This window comes from Orcinus orca, chromosome 18 (assembly GCF_937001465.1).
Source record: "Orcinus orca chromosome 18, mOrcOrc1.1, whole genome shotgun sequence".
Classification (NCBI taxonomy): Eukaryota; Metazoa; Chordata; class Mammalia; order Artiodactyla; family Delphinidae; genus Orcinus; species Orcinus orca.
The window spans coordinates 57,488,590-57,507,955 of NC_064576.1; the positions used below are offsets into that span (position 1 = coordinate 57,488,590).

At 49.7% G+C, this 19,366-nt stretch overlaps 1 protein-coding gene across 1 annotated transcript in view; it reads right to left on the minus strand.

The window, feature by feature from the left end:
- Nucleotides 1–2,004: 2,004 nt before the first annotated feature.
- Nucleotides 2,005–19,366, minus strand: part of ERICH6B (glutamate rich 6B) — a 44,518-nt gene continuing 27,156 nt past the window's right edge. The window contains exons 5-10 of the mRNA XM_049701135.1: nucleotides 18,336–18,482; nucleotides 11,623–11,708; nucleotides 11,319–11,471; nucleotides 4,709–4,934; nucleotides 3,908–4,061; nucleotides 2,005–2,096 (exon numbers count right to left, since the gene is read on the minus strand). Coding sequence (XP_049557092.1) covers nucleotides 2,005–2,096; nucleotides 3,908–4,061; nucleotides 4,709–4,934; nucleotides 11,319–11,471; nucleotides 11,623–11,708; nucleotides 18,336–18,482 — 858 coding nt within the window. The remainder of the gene's footprint in view (nucleotides 2,097–3,907; nucleotides 4,062–4,708; nucleotides 4,935–11,318; nucleotides 11,472–11,622; nucleotides 11,709–18,335; nucleotides 18,483–19,366) is intronic.

Consider the following 19,366-nt stretch of genomic DNA (forward strand, 5'->3'; position numbering starts at 1 on the left):
GGTCTTAGTTGCAGCATGCAAACTCTTGGTTCCCTGACCAGGGATCGAACCCGGGCCCCCTGCATTGGGAGTGAAGAGTCTTAGCCACTTGGCCACCAGGGAAGTCCCTACTTGTTTTTATTTTTTCTGACTCCCCCAGTCTGGATTGTAAGCTACCCGGGGGAGGAGCTTTGCTGTGTTTACAGCTGTATACCTAGTGCCTAGAACAGTGCCTGAGGTAGATGCTCAGTATCTGTTGAAAGAATCCACTTGGGCCCAAGTCACACAGCCTTCCCTTCCCCATCCCATTCCTACCAAGTCCTGCCTGTTCTCTACCCCCTCCTGCCCGCCTCTATTTCCTCCCCTCTGCTATTTCCAATGCCATTGCCCTGGGTCAAGGCCCTCGTTTTCAATATTCCTTGCTGGGAATATCGGAGTATCTTTACTACAAGAACCTGGACTTGTTTTTTTTTTTTAATATTTATTTATTTGGCTGTATCAGGTCTTAGTTGTGGCACGTGGGATCTTTGTTGCCATGTGCGGGATCTTTAGTTGCAGCATGTGAACTCTTAGTTGCAGCATATGGGATCTAGTGCCCTGACTAGGGATCGAACCCAGGCCCCCTGCATTGGGAGTGTGGAGTCTTGGCCTCTGGACCACCAGGGAAGTCCCCAGGAACCTAGTCTTATTACCACTCTCCTTCCCCTTTGCTAAAACTTTCACCTCCTGATGCACACGGGCTGTTCAGGCTCCTGCATATCTATCTGCCCACACTTGTCTCCTTACTACTCATCCTTTGTATCTCTCAGGGTCCTTGAGTGTAAGCAACAGAAGGCATCATGTCGAACTTGAGCAGAAAAGGGCTTTATTGGAAGGAAATGGGAGTGCAGGGGACAGACCAGAAGCAGGAGGACCAGAGGAAGGAGAACAGGAAGCATTACAGACGCAGGTTTTTATTTTTTCAAAGCAGAAAGTGTCGGTCCACTGCTGTGGCAGTGTCCTAGACTTGGCATCACTGCAACTGCTCTCATCTTGGCCAAGCTGACTTCCTGTGTGTGTGTGTGTGTGTGTGTGTGTGTGTGTGTGATTTTTCCATGCTTCACTGAGTGCCGGGGCAGGGAGGAGGAAGATTCTCTGTGCCAGTTATCGATATAGTGCCCCTCAGCTCCAAATCCACCCTTTCGGGCCCTGCTTTGAGATTCTGGAGCTGGACCCTGAGAACATTTCTCCATTGCCAGCTGGTGCAGAGTTAGGCTCGGTAGGGTGCTGGCGCTACGCTGCAAGGCACAGGGGAAGGGCGTCTCTTTCCGTTTCTGGTGTGGGTTTTGCTTCCTACACTGCGCTGCAGCCGTATGTGTGTCGGGGGGTGTCTGGTGGTACTTGCTCTCTAGTGAGTTTTCCTGGTATCCAAGCAGGAAGCGTCTTGTGAACCAGCTTGTTGCAGGTGCAATTGGTTAAGATACTGGAGTTGGGTGGGCCCCTCATCCAGTATGACTGGTGTTCATATAAAAAGGGGAAATTTGATACAGGGACGTGCACACAGGGAGAGCACCATGTGAAAACTGCCAAAGACAAAGGAACTACTAGAAGCTGGGAGACGGGCCTGGGCCACATCCTTCCCACGCTCTTGATCTTGGACTTAGGGCTTCCAGAACTGTGAGATGATACATTTTTGTTGTGTAAGCCACCCAGTGTGTGGTCCTTTTTGTTACAGCAGCTCTAGCAAACTAATACAGAGGGTGGGGGCCGGATTTTTATAGTTCCCGGTCATCTGGCTACTTTCGCTACTTCCTTCACAATCTGTGAGGTAACTCCCTTTTCCTTATGAAACAGTCCCTGGGTGCTGGGTAATTGTGTCTGGCCGGTGATAACACTCGAACAGAGCAGCAGCTACAAGAGAGGCTGGAAATGCCTAAAATCGACGTGAAATACACGTTGGCAATAGAATATTTAAAACAGGGAGCTGACCGAGCACAATGCCTCTGTGAGGCCACCTGCTGACAGTCTCCGTGTTAATGGGGTGAGTCATGTCTTCAGGTTTTGTGGAAGGAGAAAGACCAGGGAGAGGCACTGACGGATGATAAAGTGCCCATACCTGTGCAGCGCCACGCTGAGCGCTTCACTGACGCCACCTGCTTTCATTCTCACTCTAACTCTGCAAGGTGTGTTGGTGGTTGCCCTCCTGTTCCAGAGGAGGAAACGGAGTCCCAGAGGGGCTCACTGCCGTGGCCAAGGTCGCACAGCTGGCGGGTGGTGGCACCAAGACCCCCACCAGGGCTGTCTGCTTCCCGGGCACACGTGGGAGGAGCGTCGGGGCTCTGAGATGCACGCAGGCTCGGGAGGATTTGTTTGCTGCGAGACGCGACTCCGGAGCTTCTTGTCTCCAGGGCCTGGTAAGAGAAGGGACCTCTGCCCACACCAGCGGAGGTGTAAACTAACAAGGTCCCTAGAATGGCTGTGTCCTGAGTCAACCCAAGTACTGTGTGGCCTGTGACGGTCTGCTCCCCAGCGGTCACTACCTGGCAACAAAGTACCTGTTGTCTTAGCTGATGATGCTACTTGCCAACAAGGTGTGATAGTCACACGGGGGAAGTGACCGTGCGACACCCCACTACTGCCAGCCTGACCACCCTGGTCCCACCCCAGGCGCGCAGTTGTCGGGATTTGGGGTGAGGACGAGACTTTGGTGAGCGCAGTGTGGGATCGGCTGGAGAGCGGGGCTGCGAAGGTGGGGCTGGGCTGGCTGTTCACAGCTGGGATGAGCTGGCTAATTGCTAGGCTGAGCCGGGAAGGAGGTGTTTCCTGCACTCTTGGTTCAGGCTGTAGTTGAGGCCATCCTGGGAAGTTTGCAGTGTCCCAGGGACATATAAAAGGCACGCTATCGGAGATTGCCCAGCTCCTGAGTCCCCCTTTTCTAGAAACTACTGCCCCTCTCCATGCTTGACATCGACTAGGAGCCTAAGACATAACCCCACCCTCCCTTACCACACTGGATCACACCAAGGGTGGCCTCCTGATCAAGCCAGGCCAATAGAGACCACTGGGATCTTTTGAGAAAGACCAGGAGACAAAGCCATGTGAACTGAGATGCATAGAAAACACATCTTTGGAACAAGACCAGTGTCGCAGAGCTGAGAACGAAAGTCCTCCTGGCTCCTGGGGCCCTCCCACATGCCAGTCCTTTCTGAGACCCATTGCATCTTCCATCCAGATCACACGTTTCCCATTTTGCTTTACCTATTTGAGTTGGTGACTGTAACCAGTGACCAAAAGGGGCCCAGCTATTGAAGAGAGTTTAAGTGTGGGTCCTTTTGGGCTCCTGGTGTGGGGGACTGGCTGCAGGCTGGTGCTGCTTTGCTGACTGGGCGTCCCTCTGTCTTGGCGGGGGTGTTTGTGAAGCTACTATTTCTAGACCCATTTTACAGATGAGAAAACTGAGGCAGAGAGCTACTTGCCCAAGGTCACACAGCCAACAGTGGGCAGAGCTAGGCTTTGAGATAGTCTGTGTCCTGAGTCAACCCAAGCATGGGAAAGTCACAAAAGAACATCTGCACTCATGTGCAGTAGAAGCAAGCGGGACAGGTGTTGGCATGTATTGTCTGCTGAAACAATTGGCTTCTAATGCTGGCAGGGCGCATGATTAAGTCTCTTCTGTGCCCAGCCACAGACTCTGTCAGCCCCTCTCTGCCCCTGAAAAACTTTTTTTTTTTTTTCTCCAAATCAAGGAGCTGTGATAGGTCCCAAATTACAAACCAGCTCCCACAAGATATGAACTAGGGCTTTGGGGGTTTCCTCGGGGCTTTGGACACCTCCACCTCCCGGGAACATTCAGCACGTGCCGAAGCAGCACAATTTGGTGACTGCCCCAGCTTGGAAGATGAGAGTTCCTCCTCCAACTCATATTGTCTTGTTGGCCAGATCTTGCTGCCCTGTATGAAGCATTCCAAATCAGAGGTGGTCAGTGTACTCAGGATCGTCCTCATTTTCCCTAGAAGGATCTGGATCTTCTGAGCCGTTGAACTGAATTCCATCTCCAGGACTGCTTCCTTCTTCATTTCGCTCAGCACCGCCGGGGTAATGTACTGTGGGAATTCACAGGCGGCTCGTGAGGATTAATGCTACCTGGGCGCCAAGCTCCCCCCGCGTCAGGATTAGGACCCTGTGACCATGACCGAGCCTTCCCTGGAAACGTCACTCTCCAGGGCGAATCTGTGAACCCAGCCCTACCACCAGCAACCTTGCTGCTGCTTCCCCAAGACACTCACTTGGCCTGTGCCCGTGGCCACATCCCAACCTGACCCCAAACCAAAGGGTGGCCAGCTGCTGGGCCCTGGTGTGACCTGCCTTCCAAAGGCTGTGCCCTCCTGGGGGCGTCCAGCTTCTCCCCTTGGCTTCCCTAGCACAGCAGGAGAGTGAGGCCCTCATGGTGTCTGCCTACGAGCCCCACATCCATCTGGGGCTCCCTTGGAGCGTGTCTGGGTCTTGCTGGGATGAGAATGTCAGTTTCCTCAGCTCTGAATCTTATGTTAAGTGATAAGTGTTCGGAAGTTAAATGATTGCTTTGTATATGGTCAAGCATCAGGTCAGGGAAGGGGGCCTCGTTTCCCTAGGGGTTGGAGTGTTGAAAAACATGGCCTGGAGGCCTGGGCGTGGACCAGTTCAAGCCAGCAGTGGCCTGTGTGCAGGTAGTTCCCCACCTGGCAGGAGACGTGGGGAGTTGAGACCTTACCTTGTACTTGGTGCCTAGGTTTAAGCAAATGTGCTGCTGCTTGTGGATGAAGCGGAAGATAATCTTATCCTGGCTCCTTATTTGTACCTTGATGTACTGGTTGATTTTCAAGGAGATGGGCTGGACGGGGGGTGCATGGATGTGGAGGTTCAGATCCCACCAGTTCCAGGCCTTCTGGTACTTGTCTCTGGTGAAGTAGTATCCCAGGTTTGGGCTCAGGTTCAACCTAGACCAAGAAGGCATCAGTCAGCCACAGCACTGGGCCCCGGGGGCGAGGGCACAGCCTCTCCCAGGGGTGCAAGGCCGGCCCTCCTTCCCTCCCTCCCACCCGTGCTCTTTCCCCCCAACATGGGGCCTTGGCAGGTGGGAGAAATGCCAACAAGGAGGTGAACCCATCTAGGTGCAGCCCTTCGGCCCTGGCCTGTCCATGTTCAGCCTCCTCTGGTGCTCCTGGCCCCTCACACCCAATTGCTCCTTTCCGTTCCCGGGTCACACATGCTCTCGAACTCCTTATGGCTTTGCCGTGCTGTTCCCTCTGCCTGGAGAGGTCTCCCCACCCTGCTTGGCGTGGTTCCCTCCTGCTTATGCTGTAAGCCCCAGCTTAAATGTCACCTCCTCAGAGAGGCCCTTCCTGAAGCCCCGAGTCCCGATATGACTATCTCCATCTCTTTGTTAATTTCCTTCCTATGATTTACTAATACACATTGATTCTCTTTATTTGGTGTAGTTGGGTTCTGTAAAGTTGCCTCAAACACAGAGTTAGCGAATACTGAACCACTGCTCCCTGGGGAAATAGGTGTGTGTATATATCACACAGATAACCGTACATACTAGAAACAACCCATCCTGGTAGATTCCAGCCGGCGGCCCCAGAACTGAAGCTGCTGGTGCCACGTGCCCTGCTCCTCCTGGCTCCATCCTCTGGTTCCCTCGTCAAGAGCTGAATTAAGAAGGCAAAGCAGCTGGGAATGTGCACATCAGGCAACTCAAATCCTTCAGTGCTCTGTGCGTGTTTGTGACTCTATGAAATGTGTGCATTTGCATCTTTCCCCCGGGAGCAATGGTTCAGGGTTTGCTAGTTCATGTTCTGCAGACCTTACAGAACAGAACTATCTCGAATAATGAGAATCGACTGGGTTTGCTTATCATCCGTCCGTCCCACTAAAATGGAAATGTAACTTGTGGTCTGGAGGGAAGGGTCCACCTCTGTCTGGCTCCCGGGTGGCCCCTGCCCCGCACTGCGCCTGGCGCCCGCGGAAACAGCTGTGGGTGAGCGAGGGGTGGTGGGCTCCTCCCTCTTTCAGCCCAGGCCCTGCTCTCCTTTGAGCCGTCCCTTCCTGGCATTTCAAGCCCACCACAGCCCTCTGCCCTGGCTTCTGCTTTTTGAATCCCACCGGGGCCGTCTTGAGAATTGGTGCTGATGGGTAGCAACTTCTCTCGGGAGCCAAATGCAGAAGGGAAGAGAATCTGGGACCTGGGTTAGTCAGGAGAAGGCAGGGTTTGGGGGAGCCCGGATTATTCAGACCACCTGCCAGGCCTCGTCTGGGGTGTTCAGGGGCCTTGTAGGACGTTGGGAGGGAGAGGCCGGCTCAGGCCTGCTAACGGCTGCCTTGTTCACTTCCAATAAGGAGAACTTCTTCTGGTCACTCCCCAGCGCTAGGTCCTCCTGTTGCTTCCCACTGCCCAACGAGCCGAGTGCAAACTATTAAGTCCCTTCACCATGGGGCCCAGCCTGTCCGACCACATCCCTCTTTACCTTGACAAGAGGCTGTGATGCATGTAATGTATTAAAAACCTGGGCTCTGGAGCCAGAATTTCTAGGTTCATAGCTTGGCTCTGCCATTTGCAAGCTGTGTGACCTTGGGCCAGTTACTTAACCTCTCTGTGCCTCAGTAAAATGCAGATAATAACAGTGCTTTACTCATAGGGTATTTGTGAGGATTAAGTGCCTGTACAAAGCAGTAAGTCGTTGAACATTAGGATCTCCTTATTATCATTGATGGAGAGGGTAAAGAGGAGTCTTCTTTCACTCTGCAGGGGAGCGGATCCCCGCTAGCTTCTAACCCTTTAAATGGCTCCCATCAGAATTTTTGCACGAGGCCCTCCCCATTTCCCAGGGTTAGGATCTGTCTCAGCCTGGAGGTATCCAGTTCTGGGCTAAGCCTCCCTCAAGAAATTGGCGTCTAGAACACCCAGGAATGGTGTGAAATTAAAGGCTTCTTCTCAGGGGGTGTAAAGACCCAAACTGTGGAGCTGGCGGGACCCACCACCAGGGACCCCGAGTTTAGGCAGGTCTGGGGCCCTTGCTGTGTGGGACCCTGAGCTCTGGAGGGAGGCCTGGTCTGCGGTTCCTCAAGCGTGGGTCTGGAGGGTGGAGGTGATGCTTAGCTTCCACACAGCCGGCAAACTTCAGCCATGCCTTCTGTCTTCCCTGAGGAGATGGGATCAAAAAATGACCCGAGAAGTATTCAGTCCTCCAATCAGCTTGGCGCTCCATCCTTCCCAGGGCCTGTGATGCGAAGGAGGAATGGAGGCGGGGCTGGACCAGGGGAGAGGTGGGATTCCCCGCAGGGATGAGGGTCGGCGGGGCCCTGGTGCAGCAGCTGAATGTTCCCAAATGGCTTGGAGGGCCTTTGCCACAGGATCTCTCTCCCAGTGACGAGAGGCCTGCAGCTCTGACCGTGAAGTCCGTCAGGGGCCGAGTCCCTCTGCGGTGGGAGCAGTCTTCTCGGGTGCCACCACCCCTGCGGGCGGAAGCAGCTTGGGGCGCTCTGACCCGTGGTGTGAACTTTCAGGTGTGATGGGTGTGAGGCTTTACACAGGGACAGTCCCTCTCCCATCCAGGTCTCTGATGCCTGAAATGCCATCCGTGGAGCCACTTTGGTTGAAGTCAAATGAGATGAGAGCTTGACCCAGAGAGAGAAGATGCAGCTGCCCTTGGGAGAGGCAGTAAGAAAGCCTTGGCAATGAACTGCTTACAGCTGAGCGCGGGGGGGCCGCCTGGGGCCTCCCGGCCTGTGCGCAGAGCGGCCGATCCCTGTCGGGGTAGTCGGAGTGGGAGCGCTTCTCTTCTCCCACTCAGTCTGCCCAGCCAGCAGCAAGAAGAAAGGGCAAGAAAGAGCAAGAGTGACACGTCTGTGGAGGCTCTCCTGCCATGGGGGCCCCTGACGGGCGGCGGGTGAGAGCGGAGGCCCTCGGGGGCCCGGGCCCTGGCCTGTGGCCCTGCAGGCAGGATGCTGCCCGGGCCCCTTGCTAAGATTTTCGGGGCGCACTCTGAGCAGAACCGCTTCTCTTTCAACATCCCACAGCCTCTTGGTTGTAAGCGGCCCAGTTTCCCCGTGAGGGAGGAGTCCAGGGTTAGAAAGGGAGGTATGTCTCCCACTCTGGAGAATCAGGAGCTGTGAAGTGGTCAACACAATCTCCGAAAAACTTCCAAGGCAAGAGGTCTGCAGGTCCCAAGGAGAGAGACGGGAGATGAGAAGTTAGGGGCTCCTGGGCCAGGAGGGGACCACGAGGCGAGTGCCTGGGCCTGGAAGCTGGGCTGCCCAGAGGAAGAGAGGTTGAACCACTGGTCACTGCTCTCCCCCAGGACAGGACCTCTGGGCCCATTTCCTCATGGAGTTGAGGCTGTCCTGGAGTCCCAGGAACGGTCTGTGGTGTCACACAGCAGCCGCCCCCTGGAGGGGACGGGATGTATTGCCTCGGAGTCCCCTGTCTTTATCTTACAGCCCCGAGTGGGTGCCACAGCCCTGGGAGACAGGTGGGCACACCGGCCTGGGCTCCAGCACCAGCCAATCCCTACAATCCCCTGGGAAGCTTTTAAAGAATGCAGATCTCCAGGCCCCGCCCCAGACCTACAGAATCAGAATCTCGAGGCGGGGGGCAGCCATTCCCCAGCTCCGAGCACCATCGTTCCCCTTGGGTTTTGATGCGCTGGGATAAGATGTTGTTTGTCTTGCAAACTTTATTTGATCATTTAAAAGAATGCTTTACTTCAGGCTAGGTCAAAATTCCATAAAACTGCTCGCCTCTGATTTTATGTATGGCTTGGGGCGAATGACTCATCATTTTCTCTGTCCCTAAGTTTCCTCAACAAGAATGTGAAAGTAGATTTTCCCTAGGTCTCTTGTGGCCATAAAATTTAAGTGTCGTTAGGGAGAAGAGGCCCTACTGTATGTAGCAGATGCTATTGGAGATAATTGACTGAGTTTCTGGTCCCCACTCCCAGATGCTTCTTGTATCCAGTACTTTCTTCCCCCTTTTAGACATCAATTCCCTTCTTTAAAAAATTTTTTTTCATTGACGTAGAGTTGATTTACAATATTGTGTTAGTTTCAGGTGTATAGCAAAGTGATTCCGTTTTATATATATTTTTTCAGATTCTTTTCCATTATAGGTTATTACAAGATATTGAATATAGTTCCTTGGGCTATACAGTAAATCCTTGTTGTTTATCTATTTTATATATAGTAGTGTGTATCTGTTAATACAGTACTCCTAATTTGTCCCTCCCCCTACCCTTTCCCCTTCGGTAACCATAAGTTTGTTTTTTTTGTCTGTTTCTGTCTTGTAAATAAATTCATTTGTATTATTTTTTAGATTCCATATATAAGTGATATCATATAATATTTGTCTTTCTCTGACTTACTTCACTTGGTATGATAATCTCTAGGTCCATCCATGTTCCTGCAGATGGAATTATTTCATTCTTTTCTATGTCTGAGTAACATTCCATTGTATAAATATGACACATCTTCTTTATCTGTTCATCTGTTGATGGGCACTTGGTTTGCTTCCATGTCTTGGCTATTGTAAACAGTGCTGCTATGAACATTGGGCTACATATTTCTTTTTGGATTAGAGTTTTCGTCTTTTCTGGATATATGCCCAGGAGCAGGATTGCTGAGTCATATGGTAGCTCTATTTTTAGTTTCTTAAGGAACCGCCATACTGTTCTCCATAGTGGCTGCACCAGTGTACATTCCCACCAACAGTGCAGGAGGGTTCCCTTTTCTCCACACCCTCTCCAGCATTTACTGTTTGTAGATTTTTTAATGATGGCCATTCTGACTGGTGTGAGGTGATACCTCATTGTAGTTTTGATTTGCATTTCTCTAATAATTAGTGATGTTGAGCATCTTTTCATGTGCCTATTGGCCATCTGCATGTCTTCTTTACAGAAATGTCTATTTAAGTCTTCTTCTTTTGATTGGGTTGTTTATTTTTTTGATATTGAGTTGTATGAGCTGTTTGTATATTTTAGATATTAAGCCCTTGTCGGTTGCATCATTTGCAAGTATTTTCTCCCAGTCTGTAGGCTGTCATTTCGTTTTGTTGATGGTTTCCTTTGCTGTGCAAAGGCTTATAAGTTTGATTAGGTCCCATTTGTTTATTTTGGCTTTTATTTCTTTTGCCTTGGGAGGCTGATCTAAGAATATATTGCTATGATTTATGTCAGAGAATGTTTTGCCTATGTTCTCTTCTAGGAGTTTTGTGGTGTCATGTCTTATATATAGGTCTTTAAGCCATTTTGAGTTTATTTTTGTGTATGGTGTGAAGGTGTGTTCTAACTTCATTGATTTACATGAGGCTGTCCAGCTTTCCCAACACCACTTGCTGAAGAGACTGTCTTTTCTCATTGTATATTCTTGCCTCCTTTGTTGAAGATTAATTGACCATAGGTGTGTGGGTTTATTTCTGGGCTCTCTATTCTGTTCCATTGATCCATATGTCTGTTTTTGTGCCAATACCACACTGTTTTGATTACTGTAGCTTTGTAGTATTTCAGACATCAATTTCTATACAAAGTGCCCTCCAGGAAGGGCAGATACCCCTGAGAACAAAGTAGTCAACTAGGAAATGGTGTTGAAAAACCTCATAGCAGAGAAAATATTCTTAAAAACCAAGGCCTGGAGAATGAAAATCTTTTTTTGGAATTAAAAAAATTCTGGCTTTGACTATCAAGAAGTATAAAGTTGGTTCAAGACAATATGCATTTCCCACTCCATGACCAATCAGAGCAGAAGGCAAGGGAGAAATCCTGAAAAGACAGAGTTCTTAAACCAAAGAGGTGAAGAAAAATTCTGAAGCGACTGAATTACCTCGAATTGGTAAGATGAGGTTTCCCACCATTACCAGAAATGGGACATAACAACTAAGTTAGTTACAATGAAATATTTAGAAGTTATGTTTTTAAAATACAATACACGCCCCTCCAAAGCACTCACCATACCCTCCTCTTAGAGGCACCTGGAACAGAGGGTCACTGGGTCTTTCTAAGGTAATTCTCATGAAGTTTGATTCTTAAATGATATAGAGTGCTGAAACCAAAAGGGTCCCACCTTACTGGGTCTGTGATTGCTATTTCCTGGCAGGGAAGCAATGGTACAAAAAGGATAGTGTGTCATCTGAGGTCAGGGACCTGTCTTACTGGCCCATCATGATACCCATCTCCCCATGTGTGAGTCGGATGAATGAATTCATAAGTGAACGAGAGACAGAAAGAGAGGCTTACCCAGAGAGAGGACAGATGTGCAGACTGGGAATCAAAACCTTAATCACACTGCTTCTCCTCGGGGAGGGGTGTTTGAGACTCATGACCCAAGCTTACCAGATGTTTCCATTTTCATCATAGAAGGTGGCATGGCCAGAGTTGTTGATAAGGGCCCGGACACACATATTTTCACTGTCTTCCAGAATGATGTATGTGAACTTTCCCTCTTTTATACTGAGGATGAGCATAGCCAGGTGTCCTGATGGATAACTGGGAGATGGTTAAGGCACAAGTAGTCCCTTGGGGTCCCCTGGAGAGGGCAGAACCCTGCGGAGGACGCAGACCCCAGTAAAACCCATGCCCTGGCCCCGAATCACAGACTTTTCAGACATCACATGTGTCCCTGTGCTCCAGTGGATACTATATCTGGCCTGATCCATCAGGAAAGAGAATTTGGAAGACAATCTCACTGGGGTAGAGAATGATTTTTGCATCACCTTGATGTACCTAGGAAGAAGAGACAAGCCTGTGAAAAGTTCGCAGGGGCTGATTGTCCCTAATCAGAGCATGGTGTTGTCACTAGAAGGCTTGAGATCAGTCTACTTATTCTCTGATTCCCATGTGCCACCCACCCATCACTCCCCCACCCATAACCACCACCAACTTGCTGGGGATTCCAGGCGGGTTTACCTGTCTATGTGACAAGCAGGCTGAGATGGATCGCTCTGTGCACGCGTGTGTGCAGATTTTATTTTATTTTTAAAAATTTATTTATTCATTATTTATTTTTGGCTGTGTTGGGTCTTTGTTGCTGCGCGTAGGCTTTCTCTAGTTGCGGTGAGTGGGGGCTACTCTTCGTTGTGGTGCGCAGGCTTCTCACTAAGGTGGCTTCTCTTGTTGCAGAGCATGGGCTCCAGGCGCACGGGCTTCAGTAGTTGTGGCACATGGGCTCAGTAGTTGTGGCTCGCGGGCTCTAGAGCGCAGGCTCAGTAGCTGTAGCGCAGGGGCTTAGTTGCTCCGCGGCATGTGGGATCTTCCCGGACCAGGGCTCGAACCCGTGTCCCCTGCATCGGCAGGCGGACTCTCAACCACTGCGCCACCAGGGAAGCCCTGTCTTCATTCTTTATAGTATTTATACCTTTTCTTTTTTGTTTTTCTGGATCAACGTTGCCTGGAGATTTGCCTGTTTTACCAGTCTTTTTAAAGGGCCAGCCTTTTGGTTTGTTTATTCTATTTCTTTGCTTTCTAGTGTATCAATTTCTGTTCCTATCATTATTTTCTACACACGTCTTCTTTCTGTGGGTCTTATATATTAGTCTATTTTTCTTCTAATTCCTTGAATTGAACATTGAGCTCGTCGATTTCCATCTTTCTTCTTCTTCTTCACAATCCTCTTCCTCCTCTTCTTTAATAAAAGCATTTAAAGCTATAACATTTCTCTCAAAATATTGTTTTAGCTCTTTCTTCCAAGTGTAGATACTTACCTTTTATTTCATTCTGACTCCTTTCAAATTTTCGATATGATTTCCTCTTTGACACACAGGTTATTTACAAGAGTGTTTTAAAATTTGCACATGTACCAGTTACTTTTGGCTATGTTATTGTTACCAATTAAAATCCACCGGGTTAAGAGAGCAGAGTCTATATGGCATCAGCTCTTTAGTGTTTTCTGTGACTTGTTTTGTGGCCGAGTGTGTCATCACTTATTGTAGCTGTTTCACTTGTGCTTGAGAAGGATGCCTGTCCTCCAACTCCCTCGTGTCCCCATCAGGCATTAAAACCCAAGCCATTGGGTTATCAGGACAGTTCTTCTGCTTCCCACCCCTCCCCTCCACCAGGACACACCCACCTCACCCACACTCTTCTCGCTCTCACTCTTCTCGTTTTCCAGTTTCTATTTCTGGTATTACCTCCCGCACTTTCTTATACACTCTGCGTTTCAAAGGATTCTTTTAACATTTTGTCTAAGTTTCCCAGGTGTTTGTAGCAGGACGCCTTTTGAAGTCATCTTGTGTCCCGTGTTACTCTAAATAGATGTCACATCAGTGGTTTTCGAGCTCTTAATTTTAACAGTTGAAGAATCCTTTGTTCAAGAGAGCTCACAACAGGATGCCAAAATCCGAGACAATGAAAGAAAGAGGGGCAGCTGGTTGAGGAGCTGCTATGGGCTCTGCAGGGTGTGGCCTTTAAATGCCCAGGAATCTCTCTGTGAGGTGATGATGATGATCCTGGAACTGACTCTTGTCCCTACCCAGCACTGCGCTCAGCACTTTACTTCCGTGACACAGTGACCCAATGGAGGAGACACTGTCATTAATCCATGTTTAAGAGAGGCTACCTGACTTACACAAGCCTATCCAGTGAGAGGGGAGCCAGACTCCCACAGTCTGCCTCCCATCCCTTCCCCCCCACCCCCATGGAAACACACTGACTCTAGCCATTAAGCTCCCAGCCACCTGGCACATTTACTCTGCAAATCACCGCTCTCTCTTTTTTTTTAAACCTAAAAAAAAGTGCTTTATAATGATATCCATGGTTGGTTTCTTCCTTATCGATAGCTCGTAAGAAGCTTCTAGATAATGTTCACGGGAGAGGATTTTGTATTTTAGGTCTTATTTTCAAAAGCCACCTGAAAGCCGGAATTTCTCAAGATGCTTCCTTCTTGTCAAATTCACTTGTCATGGAATGACATTTTCCTAATGATAAGGACACCGTGGGCAAAGAAAAATCTCTGACACAGAGGTAGAGTTGTCACATTTTCTCTCACTGGGAAATATATCATAAATAGCACATCTAAAAGCCCAAATCTCATCACTATTGGCTTGGGGACAAAGTATGAGGTTAAGAGCTAAAAGTTAATAGAGAAGAGACTACATCTCTGGCCTTCCTTCAGTTCTACTAGAGGGAAAACAGTGCCTTATAGGCAGGACCCTGAGCTATGAGACAGCTGCCGTCTGTCTGTGAGTTCTCCCTACTGCTGTCTCTCTGTCTGCCCCTGAGCTCTCCCTGGCTCCTGTCTGTCTGTGATCTCTCCCTGACTGCTGCAGAGATGCTGGCTGGGCTGGATTTTGCCTGAACACCAGCACACACTTATAAACAGTGCTACCTGACTCAGCAAACTACTTGGAATTTATTGCCCCTTTGTAAAAACAAAAAACAACCAAATGTCCCACTCCTCATGGGCCTTTTGGGCAGCCTACGTGAATGGTGGGTTAGGCAGGATCCTTTGCTTAGAGATCTCGGGGAGGACCTTCCCCCTGGCTGCAGGAAGGACATTTAAAATTGGTTGGGAGACAGATGCTCCAGGAACAAAAGCTCCAGGGCAGGACAGAGTGGGGAATGGGGCTCTAGGCACATGGGCTTCAGTAGTTGTGGCATACAGGCGCACAGGCTTAGTTGCTCCGCGGCATGCGGGATCTTCCCGGACCAGGGCTCGAACCTGTGACCCCTGCATTAGCAGGCGGATTCTTAACCACTGCACCACCAGGGAAGTCCCTCTGTGATTGCTTTTTCGATATAGATTTTAAATTTGTTAGGGGAGGGACCTATATATTATATGTTTCCTTTCCTCTACTCCCAACCCCACCCAATTGCTTAACGTAGGCCCTACAAGGAGAAGAGTCTCAACAACCCCTAGTACAAGTCCTAGTGAGTCTGTGATAACCCATACACTCAGGAGTGCCTCTATACATGGGACGTATTTTTCTTGTTTGTATTCATGTTGTGTATTGGTCCTGACAGCTCCCTGATGGTGTGTGTATGTGTCTTACCTGGGCCAAAAAAAAAAAAAAGCCCTGTGCAAAGTGCAAACACCAACTGCCACACTTACCTTAATCTTGCTCTTTATCCAGCCTGTGTGTATTTCTAACGTCTTCTTACGGCGAACGAGACGACGAGATTGTTTGACTACTTTCTCAGACTCATCTTGTGGTGGTAGATTACATGCATTGAATGTGAAAGTAGTCTCCGTAGCCCTTTGGTTAGATAAGTCTTTGGTAGAAAAGAGAAAGAAAACTTAGATCTGTTTCTCTCAGGGCACCAAAGAGAGCTTGAGGATTTGGGATATTGGCCATATTTCCCCAAGCTCTCTTATTTTTTTCATTCATTCATTCAGCAGACATTTATCAGGGGCCTATGATGTGCCAGCTTAGTGCCAGATGCCAGACACCACGGTGAAGACCACCCGGTCCAGGCTTGGGGATGTGAGGGGTGACACACCAGCCACATGCCAGTAACAAGTGTGGCTGCTGATTCTGTTAATGGGGAAAAAATAGGCTAAAGTGGGGAGTCATTAAAAAAAAAGGAAACATGCTTGTTTTAACTTAAAACAGAAATGTGTACTAACACATCATTTTTTTTTTTTTTTTTTTTTTTGCGTTACGCGGGCCTCTCACTGCTGTGGCCTCTCCCGTTGCGGAGCACAGGCTCCGGACGGGCAGGCTCAGCGGCCATGGCTCACGGGCCCAGCCGCTCCGCGGCATGTGGGATCCTCCCAGACCGGGGCACGAACCCGCGTCCCCTGCATCGGCAGGCGGACTCTCAACCACTGCGCCACCAGGGAAGCCCCAACACATCATTTTTAAGTGCAGGGCTCTGTGGTCATTTTTGCTTAAACCCCATTCATAATTTATTATCTGTAACTTTCAGTTTTGGCAATTTCTACATAGTCTGAGTGCAGAATTGTAGACTTCAAAAAAATTTCTGTATATGCCCCAATCTTCTGTGTATGTTTGGTCCACATCTTGTTCAAAGCAGTTTTTTTAAAGCTATTTTCTTATTAAGTCATCTTAAAAGCATTGCACTTAGTTTTCGCAGCAACAGCAAGTTTCTTTTTATCTTCATTTTGGTCCATTTTTATAACAATTGAATTTGGGGAGTAAACCCGTAAGGACCACCGGGGGGAACAATCCCCGCTCCCAGGGACCCTTGGTGGGTGTCCGACCACCAGGAGGCGCAGCGGTAGGAGGAGCTTCCGGCGCGGTCGGTATCAGTCAGGACGCTCTTCCCCGGAAGAGGGCTCGGTTCCCTCGGCTACTAGGTTTGGGGGAGGTCAGTTAAGAGAGGTTGGTTGTCCCACCACTGGGGCCAACACAGTGTTGGAGGAGGTCTCGGAGAGAACGTGACCGCCTCTCGACCAGCGAGCTGGCCGGGGCAATGGAAGGCTCCCCAGCCCCTCCCCGTCCTTGGAATGTACGTTCTGCCCACGGTTCCCACAGTGCGAGCCCTTTTCAAGGACGCAGCGTTGCGAGCAGTGTGCTGTTGAGCCCATCTGGAGGGATACGTGCCTGAAGCCAGGTAAGGCCTCCATCTAAACTTTAAGGTTCTCGTGGGCGGGGGTGGAAATCTGCAAGTCTTGCGCCGTCCAAGACAAGCGTCGAATGTTAAGTGCTCTTGCTTATTAAACCTGCCACCTACCAATCTGGAGCGGGCTGCCTCTTTCTTCGGTCTCTCCTTGCCCTCTGCTTACGGGGGCTAATTTCGAATTTCACCCGGGGGACCCCGAGGTTGCGAACCAACACAGAGGGTTGGTATGTAATCTACCACCATGAGAGCTCACAGGGACCGTATCCAGGCCTGGCGGTCGAGGACACTCCTGGTGGAAGTTTTCTCTAGTGTGCCAGGCAGAATTCCTAGTGTAAGCATGACATGGTTGAAGGCTGGTCTGGGACCGGCTTAGTGATGACAGGCGACTCAGGAGAGGCAGGCAGGGCTAGAGCATTCCTTTATTCACTCAGTAGGTATCTGTTGTGTACTCATGTGCCAGAAACTGTCCTAGGTATCGGGGATGCCACATTCCCTGCTGCCTGTTCTAGTAGGGGAGATGGTGTTAAACAAGTGAACAGATAAAAACTTCACGTGCCAGTGGCTAGGAGTGCCCTGAAGAAACATTAAGCAGGTGAGAAGGATGGAAAATGATGTGTGTGTGTGTGTGTGCGTGCGCGCGCGCACGTGCAAGCGTGTGCACTGGTTTGTAAAGGGTAGCCAAGGAAACTGTTTCTGAGAAAGTAACATTTAAGCAGAGACCTGAATAAAGTGAGGGAGCAAATTACAAGGGTATTGGAATGAAGAGTGCTCTAGGCAGAGGACAGCACGTCCAAAGGCCCTGTGGCAGGGATGCCTGGCCCTGATGAATAACCAAAAAGCCAGTGTGTCTGGAGAGGAAAAAGTGAGGGCCTTCTAAGCCACATGGGGAATGTGGGATTTTCCTGGAGGCAATGGAGGGCCAGTGAAGAGTTTTTAAAAGATTTTGTTGGAAACAATATGGGGAAAGGACTGAGAAAGGAGAGGATGGGAGTCAGGGACACTAGGGAGATGAGGATGTCTGAGGTGGTGTCAGTGAGGATGGAGAGGTGGGGGTGGGGAAGGAGAACCACACCTGTGTGCACCTGAGGAACTAAAGGGGCCACTCATTAGAGCTCACAGGGGGAGCTTTTCCTCAGGAAAGTGAAAGAGAGGTGGACAGGGGCAGAGTCAATAAAAGACCTTTGTGGGAAGCTTGGAAGCGGACCTCAGTCTCCCTCCGAGGAGTCCTCCTCCAGTGCTTGCTTCCAGAGTGGAAATGATTTGTCCGGGGAAAACGCAGATGTGAGCCCAGCTGCTGTTTCTGAGTATCAATTAGAAATTAATATAAAGCATTTCTGAACTGTAATGATAAAAGAGGACATGGACGTGCTTATGTTTTTCTCCTGTCAGAATGCTAAAATCATGGAGTTTCTGGTTTGTGCCGTTTATCCAGCTCTGTCTCTATTAGCGGGGAGGCTTTAGGCTGCCTTTCTGAGCCTCAGTTTTCTTAAAGTGGGATCATGCTGCCTGCAGAGACCCATCAGGTTACTCTGAAATGATGCGGCACGGAGCCCGCTGCCCCATAGAAGGGCAACAGGCCTGTGCCCTCCACACGGGGAGCTGTGGATTCTGATGGCTCATGACACGAGCTGTGTAGTGATCGCCTTCTTTTCACCAGGCGAGCTGTCTCTGAATAGGAGAGGCTACCTAATCTGAGGGTCTCCGTGCAAAATGAAAATGCAGGGATCCTTGTTCTAAAATGGTTAAGGATTTCAAGACAGTGACAGCAGAGCCTTAAAAGCAAGCGCAGGGCCTTAAGTGTGAGGACCTGTGTGCCTGCAGGTCATGTGCCTGCGACGCCAGCCTTGGCTTGGAAATCGGAGAGTTCAGAGACGTGGGGCTGTGTGCCGGGGGTGTCAGATAGTGGTCTGGATCCTGGAAGTAAATGAGTTTGTATCTCAAAGGAGGCTGCGGGATTTCTTTGGGACTGGCTACAACCTGAACACGGAGGGGATGCCTCTTATCAATTAGAAATGTGTTGCTTTTCTGCATAAAAAGCTCAAACCTTGTAGGCCTCAGGTGTTCAGAGGAGCAGGGAGTGGGGCAGGGGTGACGGTGAGGCACAAATGGGGAACCCGGTCATGTCAAATTTCACTCTCCAGTTAGAAGTCCTACCCGGGGCATGTGACGTAGAGTATCCTGAAAGGCCTTCATTTCCCAAAAGGAGGAAAAACTCATGCATACCTGCATCCATTTCAGAAACACTTATTGAGTGCCTACTGTGTGCCTTGCCAAGGAATGAAAGACACAGGTGTCTTTGGCCCAAAGGGAACAGAAATAACATAATAACAGGCATTTGTTGTGTTTCTGGCTGTTGAACATCTGAAACCCCCTCCTTGTTTGGGGGGTACCCCATTGTGTGAGTCTTGGTGGGAGGTAGGCCTGCCCGCTCTAGAAACTGAAGGTGGTCATTCCTTCTTCTGCCTGCCTTCTAACTCCAATGGGGACACGAGACTCAGGCTCAGAAGGCCCTTTACTTCCCCAGACACGCTTGCCTTTTGTTGCTCATTGAACATGTCATGGAGATGAGCCCTGGGTCTGACCTGAGGGGTCTTGGGCCTGAGTGTGGTTCATGCCCACACAATAGCTGGGTGATCTCAGGGAAGTCACTTATTCTCTTGGCCTAAGTTTCTTTACCCAACTTCACATGGTTTTGAAGATTAATTTGAATCTGATAACTGGCCCGCAGCAGTTATTCCATAGGAGTTAGGTCAGGGGCCTACACTGGTATGGGGACAGGAGCTCTTCCTTGAGAGGGAATCCGGGGCTGCGTCCTGGCTCAGCAAGAAAAAGCACCATGATTGATTAGGTGTGTCTGCCGT